This window comes from Aquarana catesbeiana, linkage group LG03, assembly GCF_042186555.1.
Source record: "Aquarana catesbeiana isolate 2022-GZ linkage group LG03, ASM4218655v1, whole genome shotgun sequence".
Taxonomy (NCBI): domain Eukaryota; kingdom Metazoa; phylum Chordata; class Amphibia; order Anura; family Ranidae; genus Aquarana; species Aquarana catesbeiana.
Genome location: NC_133326.1, coordinates 197682787 through 197707142, shown reverse-complemented (window position 1 = coordinate 197707142; position 24356 = coordinate 197682787). Strand labels below are relative to the sequence as shown.

Below are 24356 nucleotides of genomic sequence, written 5' to 3'. Positions count from 1 at the left end.
CAAAAGCATCCCACTGCTCAGAAATCTTCTATGGCAACATTTATACAAATTCCCAAAATCCAAATAGAAAATGCAACAAGGATCATAGTCTCATACTGTAATCACTAGTGTCTGCTCCAAGACCCCAGTAGAAGGAATTGATGATACAACTATTACCAGCTAGGATGTTGCTTCTGTTTTTGAAAAATTCACAATATTAAACCACTTGAGAATGTCAATGTCAATCTACCTGTCCAGGCCAATTTTGGGTTTCAGCGCTATAAAACTTTAACCTGTCTATGTACAGCAGGAGAAGGGGATTTAACTAGCTTCAGACATAAAAAAAAAAAAAAAAAAAAAAAAGGCATATAAAACAAGTACTAATTAAGACGTACAGCACTAGTAATCCTTAATGACTTTTAGATCTCACAGGACTGCATAAAAAGCATCAATGCAATACAAGTTTTTGAGCTCATTTACTGCAACGAAGTAATGAAATTTGCTTACTCAACAAGTGACTTCTTGGATAACTTGCTAGAAGTCTGTAAAGCTGGTGTAGGTCGCAAAGATGGAATAGCTCTTGGGACAGTCCTTGGAGTTGTTAAAATTCCTGATGTTCTGCGACTAACTGGTGTAGGCAAAGCAGATGTATGTTTTGAACTGGGAGTTGCCGAAATACATCTTCCTATTAAACTGGAGTTCATCTGCATTCCTTTAGCAGCTCCCATAGGAGTGCTTTGTACAGTAGCACTGAAAATAAATAAAAGACACACCAGTGCTTACTTATGGGACCTGCATATGAAAAACAAGTATTAAAGTGATTGTTATGGGGGGGGGGGGGTTGGCTTTACAAACACGTTCTACTTACCTGCTCTGTTGCAGTCGATTTGCACAGAGCAGCCTGGATCCTCCTCTTCTCAGGTCCCTCTTTTGCAATAATGGCCCCTCCCTCCTGTTCAGTACCCCACAGCAAGCAGTTTGCTATGGGGGCACCCGAGCCAAGTCACAGCTCCCTGTGTCCATTCAGACACAGAGCCCTGACCCTCCTCTCCCCTATTTGGCTAGCTGACTTTGACTGCAGCGGGAGCCAATGTCGCCACTAATCAGAAAGGAGAATCTCGAATGGCTGAGACACTGAGGCAATATTGGAGAGAAAAAAAAAAAAAGAAGCAGCGCTGACACACTCCTGGAAGAAGTGATCGTGAGAAAAATAAAATAAAAAAACCTAGTGAATAAAAAAAATGGTCAAAACGAAAATTTGTAATGCATCAGGGCCAACTGCTGATCCAGCCCTGAATAAACAAAAGCTAGGATATATCACCACTGAGTACTGGGGAGAACAGACTTTCCACTGTTACCACCAGGCAAAAAATATACCATCCAGGGGCCATAATCAAACTCAGCCAGCCCCCCCCCCCCCCCCCCCATATCTCTAGACATGGGCTTCAACAGCCAGGCCATCAAAAGCAACCAACTGAGAAGCAGGAAGCAAGACTGGTCACTTCTTGGCCAGTATGGGGCCATACGAATGCCTTCCCAGCCAAGCCAACAAGGCAGACAAAGAAGGGTCATGAGGAGAAAAGATAATCAGGAGAATCGATCCCACAGGGTCACCAGTGAGTCTACCGTGAAGGTTATTCATTGGATCCCAAGACTGAGGCATGAACTTCTCCACCTTATTGAATCTTTATACAAGCAGATCTACATGCCCCATCACTTGCAAACATTGTACCACTTCTGGGTGAAGTAACCATTTACCAGAGCCCAACTGCTGGCGGCTGAGAAAGGTCACCTGTCAATTTCCTACTCCTAGAATTGTAAAGCTGACAAGGCTGAAATGTGATGTTTTGCCCAGAGCAGATTGAGTTTAATTTCCCTCTGAGATGCTTAACTTCTTGTTCGGGCCTGATTGATGTAAGCCACAGTTGTGGAATTTTATGACCAAAACCTCATCAGTAGTCCCCAAAGTCCACCTCTGAAGGGTGAGGCAAACAACCGTGAGTTCCAGGATGTTGAATAGTAAGGAACGATTCCCAAAGCTACCAAGTTCCCTATACCGTCAAAGTTCCTGGCACACCTCCCTAGCCTGAAAGGCTGATGCCATGCATGATCACCATCCAATTTTTCCAACTTCCCCTGCCTTCAGTGCCAGATTGTTTATCCAGCATAGCTTCCGAAAGCTGCATGGGCCAATCCAATTAGGAATTTTGCTTGTCCCACACAGTCGGAATGCTGTGCTTTAACAGTGAATTTGGGCATAAAGCACCACCCCAAAAAAGCAGCCCATCAGCCCCAGGACCTTCAGGCAAAACTACATCAAGGATCAATGACAGGACAGTAGAGTCCTTACCTGCAATCTCAGCAACTTAATGTTTGCTGGTGGGAGAAAGACTCAAGACAGGGCCACGTCCAGGACTAGGTACTTAACCTCCCTGATGGTATTCCCAAGTGTGGCTCGGGGTTAAATTTCAGCACCATTAGCGGTAACCCTGAGCCACAATTGGGATTGCATTGCACGGTATCCGAATCCACATGGAAAAAAAATTTGCTTCCCCTCTGGCTGGGAAAAGTTTTGTGAAAGCCTGCACAACACCAATCAGCTACTGGATCAGGACTGATTGGGGTTCTGCAGGCTTTCACAAAAACTTTTCCCAGCCAGAGAGGAAGCAAAGTTTTTACGAGTTTGGCATTTTTTCTATGTGGATTCAGATACCGGGTTGGAGGTGACCATTACTTTTTCCATCAAGTACCCATCCCCCATCCTGACCGAGTCTGGGCCCCAACATCGACGCGTTCATCCTAGCAATGGACTAAGGCATTTATTTATGCCCTCGAGGTAAGAGCATTGAGAACAAATTGAAGGGGCGTTACCATTTGACCCACAGTCAACATGCTATGTTTTCTTCTATCTGATGGTGAAGATCGTGATGATGATCATCATCATCATCCTCCTCCTCCTCCTCAATCTTTTCTTCCTAGTTAGATATTGTCATTGTATAGTTACTTTAGCTATAGGTTATGCGCAAGATCACATATAATTATTTATATACACTTTGACACTAGGCGATTTGTGATCACCGTTGGATTGTGCAGCATTTCCACTCCCCTCGTTTAATATATTGATTTTTTTTTTTAGTTCACTTTAATATCGCAGAGGTCCTTTTATCTAAATTTACAAAATTCAAAAAAGTGAAAATTCATAACACAGTACACTGTAATCTTACAGATTGCATTACTGTATGAAATCATTTCTCATCCCTTTTATCCCCAGTGCTTTGTCCAATGCCCTGCATGCAGTTTTATAGGATATATACTGTTCTTTCTGCCTGGAAACTGGAGATTGTCCATAGCAACCAAAAAGTGTCCCTTTACGTCAAAAGTGGTTTTAGACCAGCTAGAAAACAGCGATCGTATTAGAACACTTACAGAATTGAGCGATAGTGAATCGTGGGGAAATTTATTATATTATTTTTTATAATTATTTATATTATAATTTATGATTTTGTGTTTCAAACTTCATCATACCCGGGATATCTACTAGACTCTTGGTGGACAGATATAAGTGTGTTATTGCTAAGAATTACAGGCCTACAATATAAAACGCCAAATTTCTATGCAAAATAAAAAATTGTACCGCTTTGAGGCACAAATATCTGAAATAATCATACTGCCAGGGAGGTTAAAGAAGCCTGCCTCAAGGCAGATTTTGGTTAAGCAGCCAAACAATGGCTTGTAACAGACCAGTCATCAGCCGAATGTCATTCGACAGAGCATGGGTAGAATATGCTCAACTGGAGATTGTCCAGGTATCCCACAACGTGAACAACCCAAACCTTAAGCATGACAAGGATCAGGCCAAGACTATTGAGAATATTCTAGAGGCTGTGGATAGGCCAAAAGGGACTACTACAAATTGAAAAAGGTTTCTTGTACAAGGCAAATCCTAGAAAGAGGATAAATGGAGACATGCAAATAAATAGCTTTTATATCCAGCGAAGCCAGAAAATTCTCTTGTTGCAGAGAGACCATGATTGACGTGGTGGATTTCATGCAGAATTTTTAAACTCAAACTTGTAGAGGCCCTTGCAATCTAAAATGAGATTCGTTTCTCAGTTTGGGTTTGGAACTGTGAACAAATTGGTAAGAGCCCAAAACCTTTCCACCACTGAAGGGCACGTTAAAGAACGTGTACTTGCTGCGGACAAGAATTCTCCTATTCAGGGTGTTAAGGGCCAGGAGATCCCCTGCAGGTACCATCAGATATGTTGAAGCAGGCAATAGCAGATCAGGACCACCCATCTTTTTAGAAGTTGCTCATCTATGAAATATTAATGGATAAAGCACTTAGGACGTTGCCAATCACCACAAAGTTCATCTTCCATGAGGGAACGTACAGAAGATATACTAAAGTGGAACTCCACCCGTCCCACTGCTTTTTTCCAGCAATGTGCTGTAGAATCCGCTCAGAATTCTGCCCCTACTCTGTCCCACACCGCCATCATCTAAAGTGGATTAGTCGGGAGGCCCATTGGCTCCCAATTCTCAATGTAGGACCATACCCCCTGGGATATGCATGTCACACACATAGAACATAATGCACATCATTTGTTTAGGAAAGTGACGTGCATTTGTTTTGTTTTTTTTATGTAAAAAAAGATCCCTTTAGATGCAGACCCTGCAATTTTCTTCAGAGCCCTGCAGGTGAAGCAGCTGATTGATATTTATAAAACCACTCCTATACAGATTCAGCCTACACATGGACACAGACAGCTATATCTTCAGAAAAAAAAATAAAAAAGGGAGTAGGCTTTTCTCAAAAGTGGTCTCTCACACTCACACACACTTTAAGCAGCAAACCATCTGGTGAGATTTGTGCACAGAAAAATAAAATTAAGACAATCTGCCAATACAGAAAGAACAGAGCCAGGAGAGAGCTGGGACAGGACCTATAACTTGGATATCATATCCTATACGGCACCAAGGGGCGAATGTGTTGGGAGATCTGGACCTTTAGCCCAGCCAAGTCCTAACGGTCCCTTTTAATGGAGGGATCAATTGGAGCTGGTAAGCAAGCTGTTGGTGGAGGCACTGATAATTTGTATCACGTGGAGATCGCTACCAGGAATCATGTTCACTTCACATTGATGTCACATTATTTGTAGACAGTTTGATTTGACTTCATTTATATGATTGAATAGTGTGGAAAAAAAAAATATATATATTATAATGCTATAAGGAGACATGAGAACATCTACCATATATGACAAAAATACATAGACATACCACCCTAAATACACTCATAATGTGAAAAGATAGTAGAGAACATGAAAAACACAACCGTGCATGCACATAAGACAGACAATATAGCACATGTAGAGGTATATGTATACAGGAGTGTGAATGGGGTACCAATATATGACTGGGTCTACTTCAGTGTTGCTATTCATAAAAGTAGGAAAGTCCCAATCATAATTTAACCCTACTGGTATTTTTGTATGTAAAGTGAATATCCAGTAAACTTTTTCTGCACAGGATAGCAAACTTGTCACCTCCTCTGATGGGCATGCTTATTTTCTCCATACACGGAATCACTAGGCTAGATGTAACCTTATTGTGGTGTTGGACCCAATGTCTGGCTACGTTAGAGTTTTTTTTTTCCCCCCGATATCGTATAGATGATCATATAAAAACGGTCCCTCAGACGTCAGGTGGTCCTTCCTACATACTGAATCTGACATGTGGTGCATGTAATAACTTGCACCACATAGCGTGTTACAGTTAATAAAGGAACCAAACCTAAAAGATTTACCTGTGGGCAATGAACAATGAAGTGACGCGATCACTTGTTTTACGGAATGAGCAACTATTGACACCACACTTGCCTTTAAACTGGAGCCAGTGCACGGGTGGTCGTGTGCTAGTATATAAACTGGGTGACAGACACCTGCCTAGAGGAGTGGGCACCCTCCTGGAAACGAGATAAAACTGAAACCAGTTATCACAAAGTCAGAGTGAGAGGAATAACAGCCCCCCCCCCCTGGAGGTCCCTCTGCTCGGACTGAACAATGTGACTGCACAAATGAGATCCTGCTACTTAAAGGAGGTATGGGGGGGGGGGGGGGGGGAGGAAGACCCACACAACAATCAGTTCTTTTAAAAGCAGTCCAACACAAGATAGCTATTCACATTACCTTCCAATTTCCCCACATGAAAGTAATCGTGTTGGCTTTAGAGATCGTCTTGTTGTGTTGTCAGGCGACAGCCCTGGATCAAAAAAAAAAAAAAAAAAAAACAAAAACCAGAAGGAGACTGGATTAGTGATTAGCAGCGAGAGAGGGCTCAAAATGGGGGGGGGGGAAAAAAAAAAAAAAAAAAAAAAAAAAAAAAAAAAAAAAAGGGGAGGGGGAAGGAGGGGTGTGCGTTATATAAAATGCACATTTTATAAATTCAGTCTTTAAATTGAATCTTACCCTCTGACTTTTGTGGTGGCTTTAGTCTGCTTGTTGGGGTAGGCATTATTTTTGCCTGCGGCTTTGTGGACATTTTTACACCACTTTCTGGTTTAGCAGGAGGAGGCAGTCTATGTAGATTAGGTGCAGAAGTCTGCCTTTGAAATTTGCCAGCTGGAGTCTGTGGCTGGGCCATAGACACTGATGCGGGTTTGTTACCATTTGTTTTTGCTACTGCATTTGGTTTTAGACGGTTGTTTGCGTCTGAACTGGCCATCTTTAATGAAGATCCTATCCCACCAAGAGGACGTACAAGTGCAAGTTTGTTCGTATTTGGCTTCAGTATTGAGCTGTTTATTGAGGTGCTCAGGGATGTGTTAAGAGATGCATTTCGTTTAGCTGAAAGGGCAAAATTAAAAAGTTTGGATAATAATAAATATTTCATGCAGTATCTGAGTAAATAGCAGTACAAATTGTGGGTAAGCCAACAGATGTGTGCACACCACAAGCAGGGATTTGTAGCTTACCACTGACAGCAGGTGGAGAGGACGAACTGGAATTCAAACTAGTGTTTACACTGGAATGGGAAGATGATGAAGATGAGGTATTCCTCCTGAGACTTGGAGCAGCTGACGGGGTTTTAAACTGCGCTTTGCCTAAAGGAAGCTAAGAAAAAAAAAAAAAAAACACCCTTAGTTAGACGTAAGGTATTTCTACAAGTCTTTTAGGACATCACCTGGAGAGAGAGTGCAGCTCCACCCACTTTCCCAGGAAACACTGCAGTCAGTTTTCTTTAAAGACCAGACATTCCACCATGGCCTCAGTTGTTCATAGGGTACCTCCAGCGAAGCTGAAAATAGATAAGCAGCAATAACACCACATTTTATAATACAATTAGGGCGGGTCATCGGCGCTGTCCCGAAAGACTCGTAGAAATACCGCTACCGGTAAGTCTAACTAAGGTTTTCTACCTTTGTCTTTCAGGACAGCACCGGGAGATGATAAAGAGTACTTTAGGGTGGGATCACTGCCTGCACTACTTTCCTGCCGAACGATTGTTCCGATGCTGATAGCAAGTCCAACCTGTAGTGGCGGGTAAAAGTGGAAAAGCTTGTCCAAGTGGCCGCCTTACAGATCCGACCCGGAGAAGCTCCCCGCTCGTTCTGCCCAGGAATGTTGCTACTGCCCATGTTGAATGGGCCACCACCCCCGCGGGAAGATCTGCCCCTGAAGCTCTATAGACTTCACTGATGGCCATTCGCAGCCATCTACCTATAGTGTTTTTAGAAGCACTGTACCCTTTACGTAGTCCTGCGAACAGAATAAAGAGTGTGAATTTGATTTTCTGAATTCTCTTGCGACTTCTAGATAGCGTAGTAAACACCTTCTTACTTCCAGGCTATGGAAGGACGTTTCCCTAGAGCTGGATGGTGCAGGGTAAATGGTAGGGAGAATTATTTCTTGTGCCCTATGAAACGCTGTTGGAACTTTTGGCAGAAAACCCGGGTCAGTTTTTAGCACTACCCGGTCTGGAAATGTATAACAGAAAGGTTCTACTATAGACAGGGCTTGCAACTCGCTCACCCTCCTAGCTGAAGTAACTGCCACTAAAAGAATTAGTTTGATCGACCAAAATTTGATTGTCGCTTCCTTCAGGGGTTCAAAAGGTTTTTTAATCAGACCCTGTAATACTAATAAGTCCCATTTTGGGGAAAAAAAAAAAAAAAAAAAAAAAAAAACACCTAATAAGCGGCTCCTGAGATAGCCATCTCGCAAGAAAAACCAATAAAGGGGCCACTTTACTAGCCGCTAACCCCATCTCCATTCCAAAACCGAAATTATTTCCTGTGGTGAAAAAAAAAAAAAAAAAAAAAAAAATAAATCTTAGTTGTGCACCAGGAATTAAAACACTTCCACGTTTTAAAATAAATTGCTCTGGTAACCTTTTTTCAGCTACGTAAAAGGGTTGATACCAGTTTGTCTGACAAGCCTTTACTTTTTAGGATCTGCTCCTCAGTAACCAGCTTGTCAGGTTGAGGTGCTCGATATTGGGATGTTGAAGGGGTCCCCGAGTTAGGAGATCTTTCGGCAGTGGAAGTACCCAATGGAGGTTCCACCGCCATCCTCTGCACCGTTGAAAACCAGGCCCTCTTGGGCCAAAAGGGAGCCACTAGAATCATACTTGTGTCCTCTTTGAAGCTTATTTAGTACCAACAGGATTAATTGAAAGGGGGGGGGGGGGGGGGGGCGTAGCACAAGCGTAATTTCCACGGCTGCGTCCAATCCTTTCGCTTGATCTTGCCTGTTTAGTGAAAAATAAGCCTCCACCTTTGTGTTGGTTTGGGATGCGAACAGATCTGAGGAGCTCCCCATCTTTCTATTAGCCTCTGGAATACTTCCGAGTTCAGATTTCATTCTGATTCTACTATCCTTTCTCTGCTCAGAAAATCTGCTACTAGATTCAGATCTCCCTTTAGATGCACCGCTTTTAGGGACCTTAAGTTGCTTCCTGCCCAGGACAGAATCTTAATTGACAAGGATAGCAGCTCTTTGCTTCTCGTGCCTCCTTGCCTTGTTACATAGGCCACTGCTGTGGCGTTGTCTGACAGTACTTGAACATGGTGACCCTGGACTAGATCCTTGAAGGCCCATAGTCCTAGGAGAATAGCCCTTAGCTCCCTCCAAGTGGAGGATCTCTTGGCTTCCCTGCTGGTCCAAGTTCCATGAGCCATCTGCCCTTCCAGATAGGCGCCCCCAACCCCAAGAACTTGCATCTGTTAACCTCCTTTCTATGGGAAAACACCAGAGCAGGCCCTTGTACAGATTTGAGTGACTACTCCACCACCAGAGCTTCCTCTGAACCTGAGGGGGCATTCTGATCAATTTTTCCAGTGGCTCCCCATAGGACCAATTTCTCAGAATTGCCTGTTGGAGATCCCTTGCATGGAGACATGCCCATTGTACTGCTGGTATTGATGCAGCGAGGAGTCCCAATACTGACATAGCTGCCCTGATAGAAATTGGCATGTTTGTCTGGGTCTTTACAGCATTTTGGACCTTCTCTTTCTCTTTTCCTCCGGGAGAAAGATTCTCTCCTGTATGGAATCGATGGTATCTCTCAGAAATTTTATTGTCCGAGACAGAATCATGTTTGATTTCTTCTTGTTTATTACCCAGCCGAGACCGTCCAAGTGTCTGTCTCCTTCAGATCTTTCACTAATATATCCTTTGTTTTGGCAAATATTAGATCATCTAAATATGGGACAATCGATATTCCTTTTACTCTGAGGGGAGCTAAGGCCTCTGCTACAATCTTCGTGAATATCCTCGGCGAAGAGGACAGCCCAAAAGGAAGAGCTCTGAACTGAAGATGCGAGATTGAGTCTCCCATCTTGACTGCAAACCTTAGGTGTTTCTGCAATACTGGTGCTATAGGCACATGGAGATACGAATCCCTCAAATCTATGGATGCCAAAAAAACAGCCTGGGGTCAGGAGAGCCTTCACTGAAAAGATTGTGTCCATTCTGAATTTCTTGTACCCGATTGATCAGTTTAGTATCTTCAGGTTCAGAATGAATCCGAATTTGCCTGAAGGCTTCTTTACAAGGAGTATGTGTGAATAGCACCCCGTCCTTCCTCTTTGGGGGGGGGGACCATTTATGATCACCCTCTGTTGGATCAATTCCTGTAGGACTGATGTCATTGCAATAGATTTCTCTAGGTCTCGGGGAGCCTGGGTTACATAAAAACGAACAGGTGGGGTGGAGAGAATTCCAGTCTGTAACCCTCCAATAGTGTTTGGAGGATAAACGGACTGGTTGTTATCTTCCACTGTGGAAAGAAGGTTCGTAACCTTGCTCCCACAGTCTGAGGACGATCACTGTTTGTTTTGGGTAAGGGGGGGGGCGAAACAGTACTCCTGACTTGCCCCTCCCTCTGAGACCTCCAGGGTTTTTTGTAACCCGTCTTTCACGTCCGGGGTTTTGCAAAAAGCACAAATTTTTATTGCCCTGAGGGATCACTTTCTTCTTTACTGGGAAGGCCTTTTTCTTATCAGCCATTCTACCAAGTATGGCTTCAAGATCCGGACCAAAGACCAAATCTCCCTCAAAAGGGTAGACCACATAGTTTGGTTTTTGAGGCTGTATCCCCAGTCCATGTCTTAACCCATAAAGCTCTACAGGCTGAGTGTACCAAAGCTGAGGATCTGGCTGACATTTTTACAGATTCGGCCGAGGCATATGCCATGTACCCCCACTGCTTTCAGTAGTACAGGCAGTGTATCCAACAGGTCCTTACGGGGAGTTCCTGCTTCAATATGGGCTTTCAACTGGTCCAGCCAGTGCTCTAGGTCCCTGGTTACCACGGTTGAGGCCATAGCTGGTTTCAAGTTTCCTAGGGTTGAATCCCATGCTTTCTTTAATAGCGAGTCCGCCCTCTCATCCATGGCATCCTTGGAAAAGAAAGGGGCCCTCTCTGGGTCCTTCCATTCCTTTCTATTGTCTCCGATAGAAACTTATGCACGCCCTGTGTTTCACTTCAACCATGCCTTGGAACATTTTATCATGTAATGACAACTGGGCTTTATCCTCTGATGTTCAGAGTTGAGAAGAGAAGAGAAGGGAAGGGAAGGGAGAAATCTCTTCATCCGCTTCTTCCTCAGTCTGAGGAAACACTTCGCTCTTCATCCTCTGAGTCACTGCCCCCTCTGGATGCAGAAACAGATGAATGAGAACAGGGTACTGTGCTGCCACTTGCAGCTGTGAGTTTATCCAGATAGGGCCGGAACATCTCAAATGTGTCTGCCAGTTCCTTCCGGAAGGAGCTTAATTCTCCTTGCTGAGTGTTGCAGGCTCCCTAATCCCATAGAATTAAGGAAGGGAAACAGTACATGGCCCATAGAGTAACAAACCGACACCACTGTCTCTGCTTACGTGGGCCTGGCTGACTTACGTGGCTCCTGCCACCGCCGTTTGTTCCTCCTCCATTACTGCAAGGTCTACAATGGCATTTGCAGCTTTTATGTTTAAATTTCCCGGTGCGCCCCCTCCTCCTGCGTTCCAGCAGCCGGAACCCGCATCGTGCCGCCGGAAGTCCCGCCCCCGGCCGGAATGACGCACTCGCCATCGGAAACCCAGAAGGCTGAGGCTTTGGGGATGGAGGAGACACCGATTACATGCCATTCCTCCTTAGCCTGTGCCGCCGGTCTAGAGGAGCGGGGACCCCCACCGGGTAGGAGGTGGAGGAGACGCCGGAGCATCCACCACACGTAAGGGAGAAAGCTGGGCTGGCCTGCGGAAGACAGACAAAAAAAAAAAAAAAAAAAAAAAAAAAAAAAAACCTGGTATGCCCCATACTCTCCCCACCTGGAGAAAGCGTAGCACACCCCTGGTTCCCTGCAGCGCTTCCACCATGGCGGAGAAAACACTACAACTGAGGCCATGGTGGAAGTGTCTGGTCTGACTGCAGTGTTTACTGGGAAAGTGGGTGGAGCTGCGCTCTCTCTTCAGGTGCTGCCCTGAAAGACAAAGGGAGAAAAGGGGGGGAGGGTTCAGTGTTTGGGGAGACCGACACACACACACACACACACACACACACTTTTACCCATGTCCCAAGTCTTAAGTGTTGTGGCCGAGCTTACGAGAGGTAGATTTCCTAGTGAAGGAAGAACAGATTTGGCTAGCCCCCTAAACTTAGGACCCTTAGGTTACCCTGAAAAAGATTCTGGTGGTCAGGCGTACCACATCTGTGTGACAAGATCAGAATACTCTCCATCCTTTTACTGCAAGACAGACAAGGAAAGCGCTCCACAGGAGGATCACATAGATCAGTTTGAAATTATCTGACAAAAGTCTCCAGAGAAGCTACTTTGTAGGCTACAGAATTCCTGGAGCTTAAACACTACCTTCTCATTAAGAGTGAGAAGCAGGCAACATCTTGAACAAATTGGTAGGGGCAGACTGCCTTTTGATGGTCCCCAAGGCCAAGCATTGATCCTGGGCAGACTAGAGAAAAAGCGCTTTCATCCTAGGGAGGTTACCCCTACCCATCATTACACCAAGCAAAGTAGACCTTCTAAATGCAATAAGTCTGCGAGAAGTCGATTTCCTAGCTTTAAAAGTACTACGAATTCTAGACTATGCTAGGGCCCTGCCGCTTGGGACCTAGGCCTGAACAGTCATGTCCTCAAAAGCCAGCAACAGAAGCAGAATGCTAGACCAGCTCATAAAACTGAAGACGCAGACGAACCCTTGAAGATGTCAGAGTACCACATTTTCCTGGTACAGTTTGTGGACAATTACCACCAGAGTGTCCTCTGCCTCTATCCTATGGAATAAATCAAGAAAGGCATAGATGAGGTAGAACCAGTCCCCCAGAGTAAACCACACACACACTACCAGGTACTGCCGACAACCCTATTCAGCTTCTTGATCAACCTGGACATCCAGCATCTACCTGTGACAGATGTCCAGCACACTTTGTGATGGAGAGACCACACCCCTGAATACAGATGCCGACAACTGAGAAAATGGGCCTGCCATAATGGGGGGGGTTGGCAATACGACAGCCACTGCTGAAATTTGAAGTTCCAACCAGTAGAGAATCAGCACTGGGCACCCTGACTAGTCAACAGCTGTAGCATGTCTGACTGAATCCTGGTCCGATGACCCTACAGTCCAGCATTTGAGGGATAGCCAAATCACGCCAGCTTCAGAATGTAGCTCCAGAGACTAGCTTCTTCTGACAATCAAGTCCCTTGCCCAAAAAGTGGGTTTAGAACTTCTCCCACAGCACCTCAGGCTGGCATGTTGTGAGAATCTGCCAAACACATGAAAGAAAGGACTTCCTGGACTCTAGATTACTGACCCACAAGGCCAGACCAACCTATTTATGGGACTTCTTGCCACACAGTCAAGATGTTATGTGGCAACAGGCCGGATTGAGATTGGCATATGAACTGCCTAGAAGGAGGAAAAAAAAAAAAAAACCCACCACACACACCTTGACTGACCAGCATCAACAATGACATCTAGAAATTGCCCACTGTTCCAATGCCAACTCCTTCCAAGGCACAGGATCCAAACAAACTCTCAACAGCTTCTTGGAGAGACTGAAAGTCTGATGACTGTCCCTTAGGATGATGTTCAGATATCCTACTAAGGAGATGCCCTGAGTGTAACAAAGCTTGCAACCTACTATTACTTGCAACAGTTACTGTTCTGGAACTATGGCAGCAACTCCAAGAGGGAAACTGTGTCAGAGCCACCCAACAGGTCATGTAGTCAGGCTGTCCATTATGCTGCACAGGTGATTTGATCAGTTTCACTGCCTTAGTAATTATCACAGCCATTTCATCTGAGGGAAAGCCTGAAAACATGACCTGTTTGGGGTGCCTTGAGGACTGTAGTTGAGAAACATTGAATCAGAGGAGGATAGAGAAGGATATACTAGCCAATATTCTGTGGATACCATTTATCTAAACCATGTATACTGAAGGTTTTGGGCCACAAAGGCTAACAGACATCCCTCCATATAGAAACGTGTCAGAGCATCCCCCTCCAGGGATTAAACTAGTCTGCAGGCTTGGAAGGTTTTGGCATCAAGTCAAAGACCTGGGCTAGGGCTTGAATCCTGTTGGCAAAACCCAGAGGAATGCAAGCATATATTCCTTACCAACAGGTGAACTTTAAAGGATAAGTTTACCTTTTCAAAAATATAGCACATCTTTTTGCAGGGAAAATATATATTTTTTCTTGTTCATTATTTTAGGTAAATAGATAATAACAAACATGACATGAGAGACAATGACAATGTAGAACAATGAGCCGGTGGTCTTTGTACATGTTAACCAGATGATAACATTACAACATTAATAAAAGGAAGCGTAGGGGAGAATGAACTCCCATCTGATGCACATGGCACAGGCAATTATAGTACAAGTATTTACAAAGGAGAGTAATGATTGTGGAAGGGGCCTCAAGAGGAGTACCCCGGGAGGTCCTGACCACATATCCTCAGGTAACAAAGGAGAGAGATGAGACATCTAAGAGGAAAAGATAAAAAAGGAGAGAAAATAGAGAAAGAGAAAGAAGAGTGCAAGGGAAATAGCAAAGGGGGGGATTGGAGAGGCCGTCTGTTCCACCACGGGGCAAGGGACTAACTAAAGTGGAAGATTAGGCTCGCCACTTTAAGGTTCCAGGAACTTGGGGATGAATTGTAGAGGGAGGAAATGATCCACCCACGGTTGCCATATTTTCAGGTGTCGTGGGATCTTATCTAGGATGGTCACCTCGATCTTACAATGGATCATAGCTTGGTGACCCTATTTTTAGTCTCTAGCGAGCAGAGAGATTGGGATTTCCAGGCCCTCACGATTGTCAAGCTGTAATTATTTATATTGCTAGTTTCGATTGAGCCTTTGTAAGATCGGGTGGACAGTGGTTCAGCAAGGCAAAAGCTGGGTCAGGGGTGGCTGGCCTCTTTAGTAGAGTGGACAATATTCTAAAGATTTCAGCCCAAAATCGATGCATGATCAGGCACGTCCACCAGATATGTACCCCACTCTCCGCAACCTCAAAAAAAAAAAAAAAAAAAAACACCATGGGAGGGTAGGTCGAAAGGTATTTAGCAATTCTTGATACCTGCACAAAAGCACTTTGCAGTTGGTCTCAGAGAGTATGTTTTGGGACGAGGTCGTAGCCAAAATGTTATCCCAATCTTACAGTTCTAGAGAGACGTTCAGATCATTGGTCCAACGGGCAGTATAGGAGGGGAGGTGGGAAGATGTAGTCGTGAGGTGGGTGTACAATTTAGAAAGGATACCTGGAGCTTGGGGATCAGAGCTGCAGATACCTTCGTACAGTGTCATATTAGCCAGTGATGTAGAGGCGTGCAGGTAAGAAGCAAAAAAGTGGGATATTTGTAGGTAACAGAAGATTTCCCTGTTTGAGATTTGGAATTGCTCCTGCAGGCTCGAAAAGGTTTTCAGGGAAGAGGAAGTGACCAGATTGATTAGCCTTGTTAGACCCAGATGCTTTTTACAATTTGGAAGCGTTTCTGTTTATGTGAGCCGGCAAGAGCAGTGGGTGGCCTAGGAAGGATAATAGGGGGTTGTGTGGGAAGTGTAGTTAAAAAAGGGACCTTTGAGCCTATCCCATAGCTGCAGGGAGTGTGCCGTCACTGGGTTATGCAAGGACTTCTGTTCTGTTGTAACCAAAGCAAAATTGTCCACCAAAAGAGGGTCAAGGTCTATTGCTTCGAGGCTCACCCACAGCCGGACCTCCACAGTAGTGTGAGAAAGGGCAATCTGGCCGCCTGATCATATTTGGAAAAGCAGGGGACACCCAGTCCACAGTGTAATCTGTGGCGCATTAGTATAGTGGAAGATACTCTGGGTTTAATGGGTCCCCATATGCATTTATTTATACAGCTCTGGATTATAAAAAAAAAAAAAAAAAAAAAAAAAAAAAAAAAAAAATAAATTTAAAATTAGGAGGGCACCGCTATGGGCAAGACCCGAAAGAGTATCTTAGGTAATAAGGACATCTTCACTGCAGTTATATGACCCAGCCAAGAAACGGAAAAGGGTTGCCAAGCTGCCATAAGGGCTGACAGATGGGCCAGCATAGGGAGATAATTAGTACGATATAAAAAGGGCTGGGTCGCCAGTGAGTTTGACACAGAGGTAGGGGAGATGTGACGTCGCCCACCTAAAGGAGAATGTTTCCTGCAAATAGGAGACCTTAGTCGGCGGTAGGGAATTATTGAGCGCTATGGACTTCGATTGGTTGACTTCAAGACCCGATATAGTGGCAAAGCAATCTAAAGTAAGTATTAGGTTAGGTAATGTAATACGGGGTGAGGTGACAAACATCAAGGCATGGTCAGCATAGAGGCATAATTTGTGTTGATAGGAGACAACGTCAATACCTTTAATATCAAGATTCGCCTGAATTGCTAGGGCCAGCGGTTCTAGAACGAGGGCAAAAATTAGTGGGGAGAGGGGACAACCCTGTCTAGTTTCCTGGCCAATTGGAAACCTGTCCGATCGGAAACCAGACTAATCGGATGTAAGCTTGGGGATGATCATAAAGGGCCTTGACCCAAAGGAAATGGGGGCCCAAATCCCCATTTCCATAAGGTGTAATGAAGGTAAGACCAGGACATGGTATCAAAGGCCTTTTTGATAATCGAGAGACAATAGGTGTAGGGGAATTTGTCGTTTGCGAGCTAAATTTTGCAGGACTACACGCCTGACATCGTCACTGGCCTGTTGGCGGGGAATGAAGCCTACTTGGTCTTTCTGAATAAGGGTACCAATTATGTTGTTGAGTCACAATGCAAGAACCTTGGCCAAGAGCTTGATGTCTAGATTCAGTAAGGATATAGGCCTATAATTAGCCCAGGAGGTATGATGAGAGTTAGGCTTGGGAATCATGGAGATTATAGCGGTGAGCGTTTCCCCACCAAAGGAACGCTGCTTTAGAAGGGAACTGAAATCATTAACTAAAAGGGGGGGCTAGCCAATCAGCAAATTTTTTTTATATGTGGCAGACAGACCGTCGGGGCCGGGACGTATATGGGGTTTAAGGGTATTTGATAGCACGTAGCACTTTCAGCGATATAGGGCTTTCTAGTGCGTCTCGGTTTTCCGTCGAGAGTGTAGGGAGAGTTAGATTAGGGGAAAAAAAAAAAAAAAAAAAAGTGTCAAGGATGGATCAACATCTGTCTTGGACTCAAATATGATAAGAGTTTATGAAACGCGGCGAGTACCTTAACTGGGTCGCTGGGACGTAGAGCCAGGAATGTATCTGCTTTGTTAGCCTTTAGATATATGGAGTGTAGGGCTCTGCGGATGGATTTTTCAGCCACTTCTGCTAAGAGCAAGTCCAGTTCAAGTTTGGCTTTCTCCAATAAGGATTTATTGGTTGGTGTGGGGTGAGATTGAAACCGGAGGTGATGGTAGTAATATGTATCTTCCAGGTGTTTCAGCTTGAATTTTATATCTTTATGAAGTTGGGAGGAGACACTGATGCAAGTATCCCCAATGACTGGTTTGTGGGCTTCCCACAGTAGTACGGGTGAGAAATTTGGAGTAGCATTGCAGTAATTACTCTTTAATCGCTAGTTGTAAATCAAAACAGTAAGATTAGTCAGATAAGCTTCATTGAGGCACCAAGTGCGATCTGTAGACTGTGGAATTAAGGAGGCCAATGAAGTAATCACTGCACAATGGTCTAACCAGGGAATTGGTTGGATTGTAGAAAGAGTGTAATAAGGTAGGGGGAAGATGCTATTGAATCAAAAATATATGGTCGATTGTGAAAGACTTATGGGGATTAGAATAAAATGTGTAATGGCGACGAAGAGGAATACATTCTCTCCAGGTGTCCAAAAGAGCTAGGCGAGGGTACATGTGCATCTGACGTGTAAGATCTATCAAGGTTGGGTTAGAGAATTTGATTTGAGTCTCCGCAAAGGATGAGGGTGCCCTTACAGTGAGTTTGAATCACTTGTAACAAATGAGAAAAGAAAGAGTTAGGATTAACATTCGGGGCATAGTATGAAACAACTGTAGTTTGAACATCCTGTAAGAGCCTGACCAGGAGGAGGTAGCGGCTTTGGTCAGAGATCTATATAAGAGGAACCCACATTCCGTAGGGAACAGATGGCCTAAGAGTGAGAAACAAATAAGACGGAGAAAGCAAGAAGAGGAAAAGTGGGCATGTGAGGGAATGCCCATTGGATGATCGGTAAGGCAGCGAGGACGAACCTAGACAAAGGAACACCTCCTCGCGTGCCCGACAAGTCACACTCAGACACCAGGGACAGCAGAGCTAGTCTGAAGGCAAGAGTGCACTGAGGGGAGGCGCAGTGACTGCTTCCCGCAGCACCCACGGTCTGTAAACAACATTTGTAGGTAAACAGTCTTAATTGCAACATTAAATTTAAGCTAAACAATGAGACATTGAGAGTGCTAGCAGGTGAGTGTAGCAAGTTTCCATAGTGGGATTTGGGGGGGGGGGGGGGGGGGGGGGGGGGTTGGACAACTAGGGGGTCGCTAGCTATGAAAAAAAAAAAAAAAAAAAACGCTGTCAGTCATATGGATCAGACAAGCGAGGTGGAAAAAACTAAAACATATTTAATAAAATCATTGCATCCACGATCAGATCACGGGTGCTATGTAGGGCTTTTGCAGCATGTGTAAGCTGTGTGCTCATACCTCATACAAGCATTCAGTTACACACCAACAGGAACTTAATGAACTACCACAGTCCTCTACAATGTTGTGGGAGTTCGAGAACAACAACCACAAAAGCCGTCGGTAGTTTCTCATTCACGGAATACTGTGAATGAGTGATGCAGCCGGGTGGGTGGAGCCATGTTTTTGAATTGTGGCAGCAGTAGATCCCTGTTCTGTTGCTGTCACAGTGGGGTGTGGGGGCAGCCTCAGCGCTAATATGTTACAAGTTACACCCGGAACAAGAATGTAACATGTTACAAAAAGGTGAACTTATCCTAATAAAGCCCCAGCTGCGAAAGCACATTAGTGGGCATTTTTCGGTATAACATAGTGCAGCTCATTCATTACAAGTACTTCTATAGCACTGACAATTTACACAGCATTTTACAAATATATTTTATGTTCACATCACTCCCTGCCCTCAAGTAGCTTACAATCCAAGGTGCCCAACTCACATTCATACATTACACACACTAAGACCAAATTTAGACAGGAGCCAATTTACCTACACCACACACACACACACACACACACACACACACACACACACACACACACACACAGCTTTAAAAACAGCATTTCCCAATTCTATGTAACAAGTGCAGAGAGTTCTCTGCTCAGACAGCTGACCAATAAAATACCCCACAAACACAGGCAGCCTGCCAAGTTTTTCACAACATCGGAGATAAAGAGAGGTAACATGTAGTTCTTTAGATCAAAGGAATGAGGTCAGTTTAACCACTTCCCGCCCAAGGACATGCTGGACTTTCAGTGGGAATATCTGGATGCCTGCAGATACAGGCATCATTCAGATATCCTTGTTTTCACCCAGCGATTCTATGCACCATAAGAACGATGCTTCTCCAGGCTCTCCCGTGCCATCAGGGACACGGAGAAAGAATCGCCCAGCGCCGGATGACTAGCATAGAGATTTCCGGTGACCATGACTGCCGGAGGCCCGGGCGCGACGTTATGTCACGTACAGGCCCTGGTTGTAAATAAAGCCACGATCGCGGCTAGTAAGCATGAGATCGTAGATTTTTTTTTCCCGATTTCATGCTTTCCAGCCTGGGAGGAGAGATGTGGGGTCTTGACTCCACAAAAGAGAAAGAGGACCCATCACAAATGATTCCCATTACAAGGGATGTTTACATTCCTTGTAATAGGAATACAAGTGCAAAAAAAAAAAAAAAAAAAAAAAAAAAAAAAAAAAAAAAAAAAAGTAAAAAAAACACACCCCTGTACCCGGTAGCTTGTGCCCAGAAGCGAACACACACACATTAGTCCTGCCCACATATGTAAACACCATTCAAATCACACGTGAGGCATCGCTGCGTGCGTTAGAGCGCAAGCAACAATTCTAGCACTAGAACTCCTCTAACTCTAAACACAAAACCTGTAAAAGATTTTAAAGTGTCGCCTATGGAGATTTTTAAGTACTGAAGTTTGGCGTCATTCCATGAGCAAGCGCAATTTTAAAGTGTGACATGTTTGGTATTTACTTGGCGTAACAATCTTTCACATTATATAAAACTGGGCTAACTTTACTGTTTTGTTATTTTTTAAATCCTGAAACTTTTCCCAAAAAAACACATACACGTTTGAAAAATTGTTGCGCAAATACCGTGCGAGATAAAAAGTTACAATGACCGCCATTTTATTCCCTAGGGTGTCTGTATGTATGTATGTATGTATGTATGTATGTAGTCAGGTCCATAAATAGTGGGACAATTCTAATCTTTTTGGCTCTATACACCACCGCAATGGATTTGAAATGGAACAAGATGTGCTTTAACTGCAGACTTTCAGCTTAAATATGAGGGTATTTACATCCAAATCAGGTGAATGGTGTAGGAATTACAACTGTTTATATATGTGCCTCCCACTTTAAGGGACCAAAAGTAATGGGACAATTGGCTGCTCAGCTGTTCCATGGCCAGGTGTGTGTTATTCCCTCATTATCCCATTTACAAGGAGCAGATAAAAAGGTCCAGAGTTCATTTCAAGTGTGCTATTTGCATTTGGAATCTGTTGCTGTCAACTTTCAATATGAGATCCAAAGAGCTGTCACTATCAGTGAAGCCATCATTAGGCTGAAAAAAAAAAAAAACAAAACAAACCCATCAGAGAGATAGCAAAAACAGGTGTGGCCAAATCAACTGTTTGGAACATCCTTAAAAAGAAAGAACGCACCGGTGAGCTCAGCAACACCAAAAGACCCGGAAAACAACTGTGGTGGATGACCCATGAATTCTTGCCCTGGTGAAGAGAACTCTCCAGGAGATAGGTGTATGTGTGTCAAAGTCAACAATCAAGAGAAGACTTCACCAGAGTGAATACAGAGGGTTCACCACAAGATGTAAACCATTGGTGAGCCTCAAAAATAGGAAGGCCAGATTAGAGTTTGCCAAACATCTAAAAAAGCCTTCACAGTTCTGGAACATCCTATGCACAGATGAAACCAAGATCAACTTGTACCAGAGTGATGAGAAGAGTATGGAGAAGCAAAGGAAATGTTCACGATCCAAAGCATACCACCTCATCAGTGAAGCATGGTGGTGGTAGTGTCATGGCGTGGGCATGTATGGCTGCCAATGGAACCGGTTCTCTTGTATTTATTGGATGATGTGACTGCTGACAAAAGCAGGATGAATTCTGAAGTGTTCCGGGCATTATTATCTGCTCATATTCAGCAAAATGCTTCAGAACTCATTGGACGGCGCTTCACAGTGCAGATGGACAATGACCCGAAGCATACGGCGAAAGCAACCAAAGAGTTTAAGGGAAAGAAGAAGTGGAATGTTATGCAATGGCCAAGTCAATCACCTGACCTGAATCCAATTGAGCATGCATTTCACTTGCTGAAGACAAAGCTGAAGGGAAAATGCCCCAAGAACAAACAAGAATTGAAGACAGTTGCAGTAGAGGCCTGGCAGAGCATCACCAGGGATGAAACCCAGCGCCTGGTGATGACTATGTGTTCCAGACTTCAGGCTGTAATTGACTGCAAAGGATTTGCAACCAAGTATTAAAAAGTGAAAGTTTGATGGATGATTGTTAATCTGTCCCATTACTTTTGGTCCCTTAAAAAGTGGGAGGCACAAACTGTTGTAATTCCTCACTTTTCTGCTTTGGCTATGCAATCTAATAGTTAAAAACCCTTATCTTTTAAAAACACATCATTTGATCCAACCCAAAACTAAATGCCACCATAAAAAAAAAAAAAAAAAAAAAAAAAAAAAAAAAAAAAAAAAAAAAAAAAAATCAAAAAAAATCACCATTTATTTTTCTGTGCCTTGTATGGCGTTCTAGATAATAGGATGAGAGACAAGGGCTGCATATTACCTTGTTCTGATAAGTCAGAGTCCTTTTGCTCTGCCCTGCAGAGCTGTTGAAAGAAGAGTCACTGATATCAGATGCAATGCTAGAATTTCCAGAAACCAAATCTTCTATAGAACCCATGCTGTTCAGATTTTTCCTTCCCACTGGACTCGGTTTTTTAACAGCTTTTGGCTAAAAGAAAAGAAACTGCAGGTTTTGAAAGAAAGTAATGCGCCATTACACTTTTTGCAAAATAAGTAAAAAAGAAACCATTCCAAACACTTTGCCCAGAGATACAGTTTAAAAGTAAGCACCCTAGGCTAGATTCACATGGTTTCTCTGTGCAGGTGCGTTTGCACAGCAGCCCATCCATTTGAATGGGCTGCTGTACTTAAAGGAAATGCAGGGAAAAAAAAAAAAAACCCACACACACAACCTTTACAAAAAAGTTATGCTTACCTCTGCAGTTGGATAAAACTTGGTGTGGGTATATATATATATATATATATATATATATATATATATATATATATATATATATATATATATATATATATATATATATATATACATACACACACACACATACACACACACATATATACATATACATACACACATATACACACACCTTTTTTTTACAGATTTCAGGCCGGTCACGAGACTCCTGGCCACCCTCCTACTCCATCTACAGGCTACAGTGGGAGCGACCAAGATCTCCCTCTGATGTCATTGGGGGGTCTCGTGACAGCTGTGCTGGCCGCTCAGTTCCTCCCGCTGTAGCCCTTAGATGGGGAAAGAAGAGCGGCTGGGAGTCATGTGACTGGCAAGAAGATATCTGAAAGGTATTTACAGGCATAGTTTTCCACAAACACTTACACTGTTTTATGGCTGCATAAAAGAAGGGCTAGGAGTGACTTTTTACAGTTTACTTTGCTACTACTAGGGGTAGGGTTTGACGGTTTACACATAGGAGCTGAAATGCGGGGAAGGAGAGGGAGAGCTGCAGGTGATGGAGGCACGTAATCTGACCACAGTAATCAGGGACCAGCAGCCATGATTATTGTGGTCAGCACACGGGGGTGGGGGACACAGGTTTTTTTACAGCTTAGAGGGGGCCAGATTAGACCGCATTCTGCTGTGCAGTTTAACCTCCTCAAAAAGGGAACAGGAGCCTTTTTTTTTTTTTGGGTTACAGCTGGCACCCCACAAATCTGCCAAAGAGCAGTGTGTTTTAGCTGCAAGCACAGTCAGGAACACGTTCAATTTACATGCGTTTCTCAAAGAGTGTGAACCTAGGATAAATATGAATTGGCCTCTTGCAGTCCCTGTACAGAAAAGCTCAGATTTTGAGAGGAAGCATACCCAACAGGAGCCAGTCAAATGGGCTGCAAAGCTCATGTGTAAAAAAAAAAAAAAAAAAAAAAAAAAAAAAAACACAAGCTTATAGGAGATGAGATTGCCAAAGATGTGCTCATTGCCCAGCTGCTTCTCCTTTTAGTGTGGAGCCACAGTATAGGGGGAGGGACAAGATCAGTAAAACATTGATAAATTGCAGCAGAGAAAAATCAGGTCTCCTGCCCTGTCAGACAGGGGCAGTTTTGTGTAGTAGAGCTGCAAGTCTCAGTTCTGGATTAAGTCCTTTGGCACTTGGAGCAAAACTTTTTCTAGATTTGGATAAAGTGAAGAGGGATTAGGCATCCGTCTGTTTTTATAAACACACTATATTGTGGCACAAGCTGTCAAACAGTAACTCCACTAAAATGGATAAACTCCGTTGGCTTCCAACATTCAGTGCAGCTCCTCAAGAGACTGAAGGAATCTCTAAAAGGGGTAGCAGAGGGTGGGAAGCCACCAGTGCCATTATGTTCTGCCGGCAGGGAGCCTTCCCTGCCAGCAAAACACAATTAGTGTTGCCGGTGAAATCCCCCCCCCCCCCCCCATCGAAAAATAGCTTCCGATGGGTCTGCGCAATAGCAAACTTCTCTCAAGCTGATAGGTTGATCAGCTGGCATGACCGTGACATCAACACAGCCCATGCGGCACATCTGAGGCATTATTCAACACTATGCAAACAGCAGAGGGAGATCATACTTGGCAGATTCTGCCTCGTTGTTGTGGGGCAGGTTTTGCCTATATTGAACACCGCGTTTTCTGTCTGCTGCACAGTGGGTTCAATGTGATAAAGGGCGTGTTTTGGCTGTGTCTAAGGGCAGGTTAAAAAACACACAAAACCCGCCCTGCAATAGCAAGGAAGAATCTGACAATTACATTCTCCCTCGGCGCGTCGATCTCACTGGTAAAGGGGCGATCGATCTTTATATACGCAATGGATGGAATTGCCAGATGGGACTAAGGCACA

General features: G+C 44.0%; 1 protein-coding gene across 1 annotated transcript in view; it reads right to left on the bottom strand.

Moving 5' to 3' along the window:
* The window catches only part of GTSE1 (G2 and S-phase expressed 1), a 57495-nt gene that overhangs the window by 17801 nt on the left and 15338 nt on the right, over nucleotides 1-24356 (bottom strand). Inside the window, 5 exon segments of the mRNA XM_073619701.1 lie at nucleotides 487-729; nucleotides 6171-6243; nucleotides 6450-6827; nucleotides 6956-7094; nucleotides 22019-22186. Of these exon segments, the coding sequence (XP_073475802.1) occupies nucleotides 487-729; nucleotides 6171-6243; nucleotides 6450-6827; nucleotides 6956-7094; nucleotides 22019-22186 (1001 nt within the window).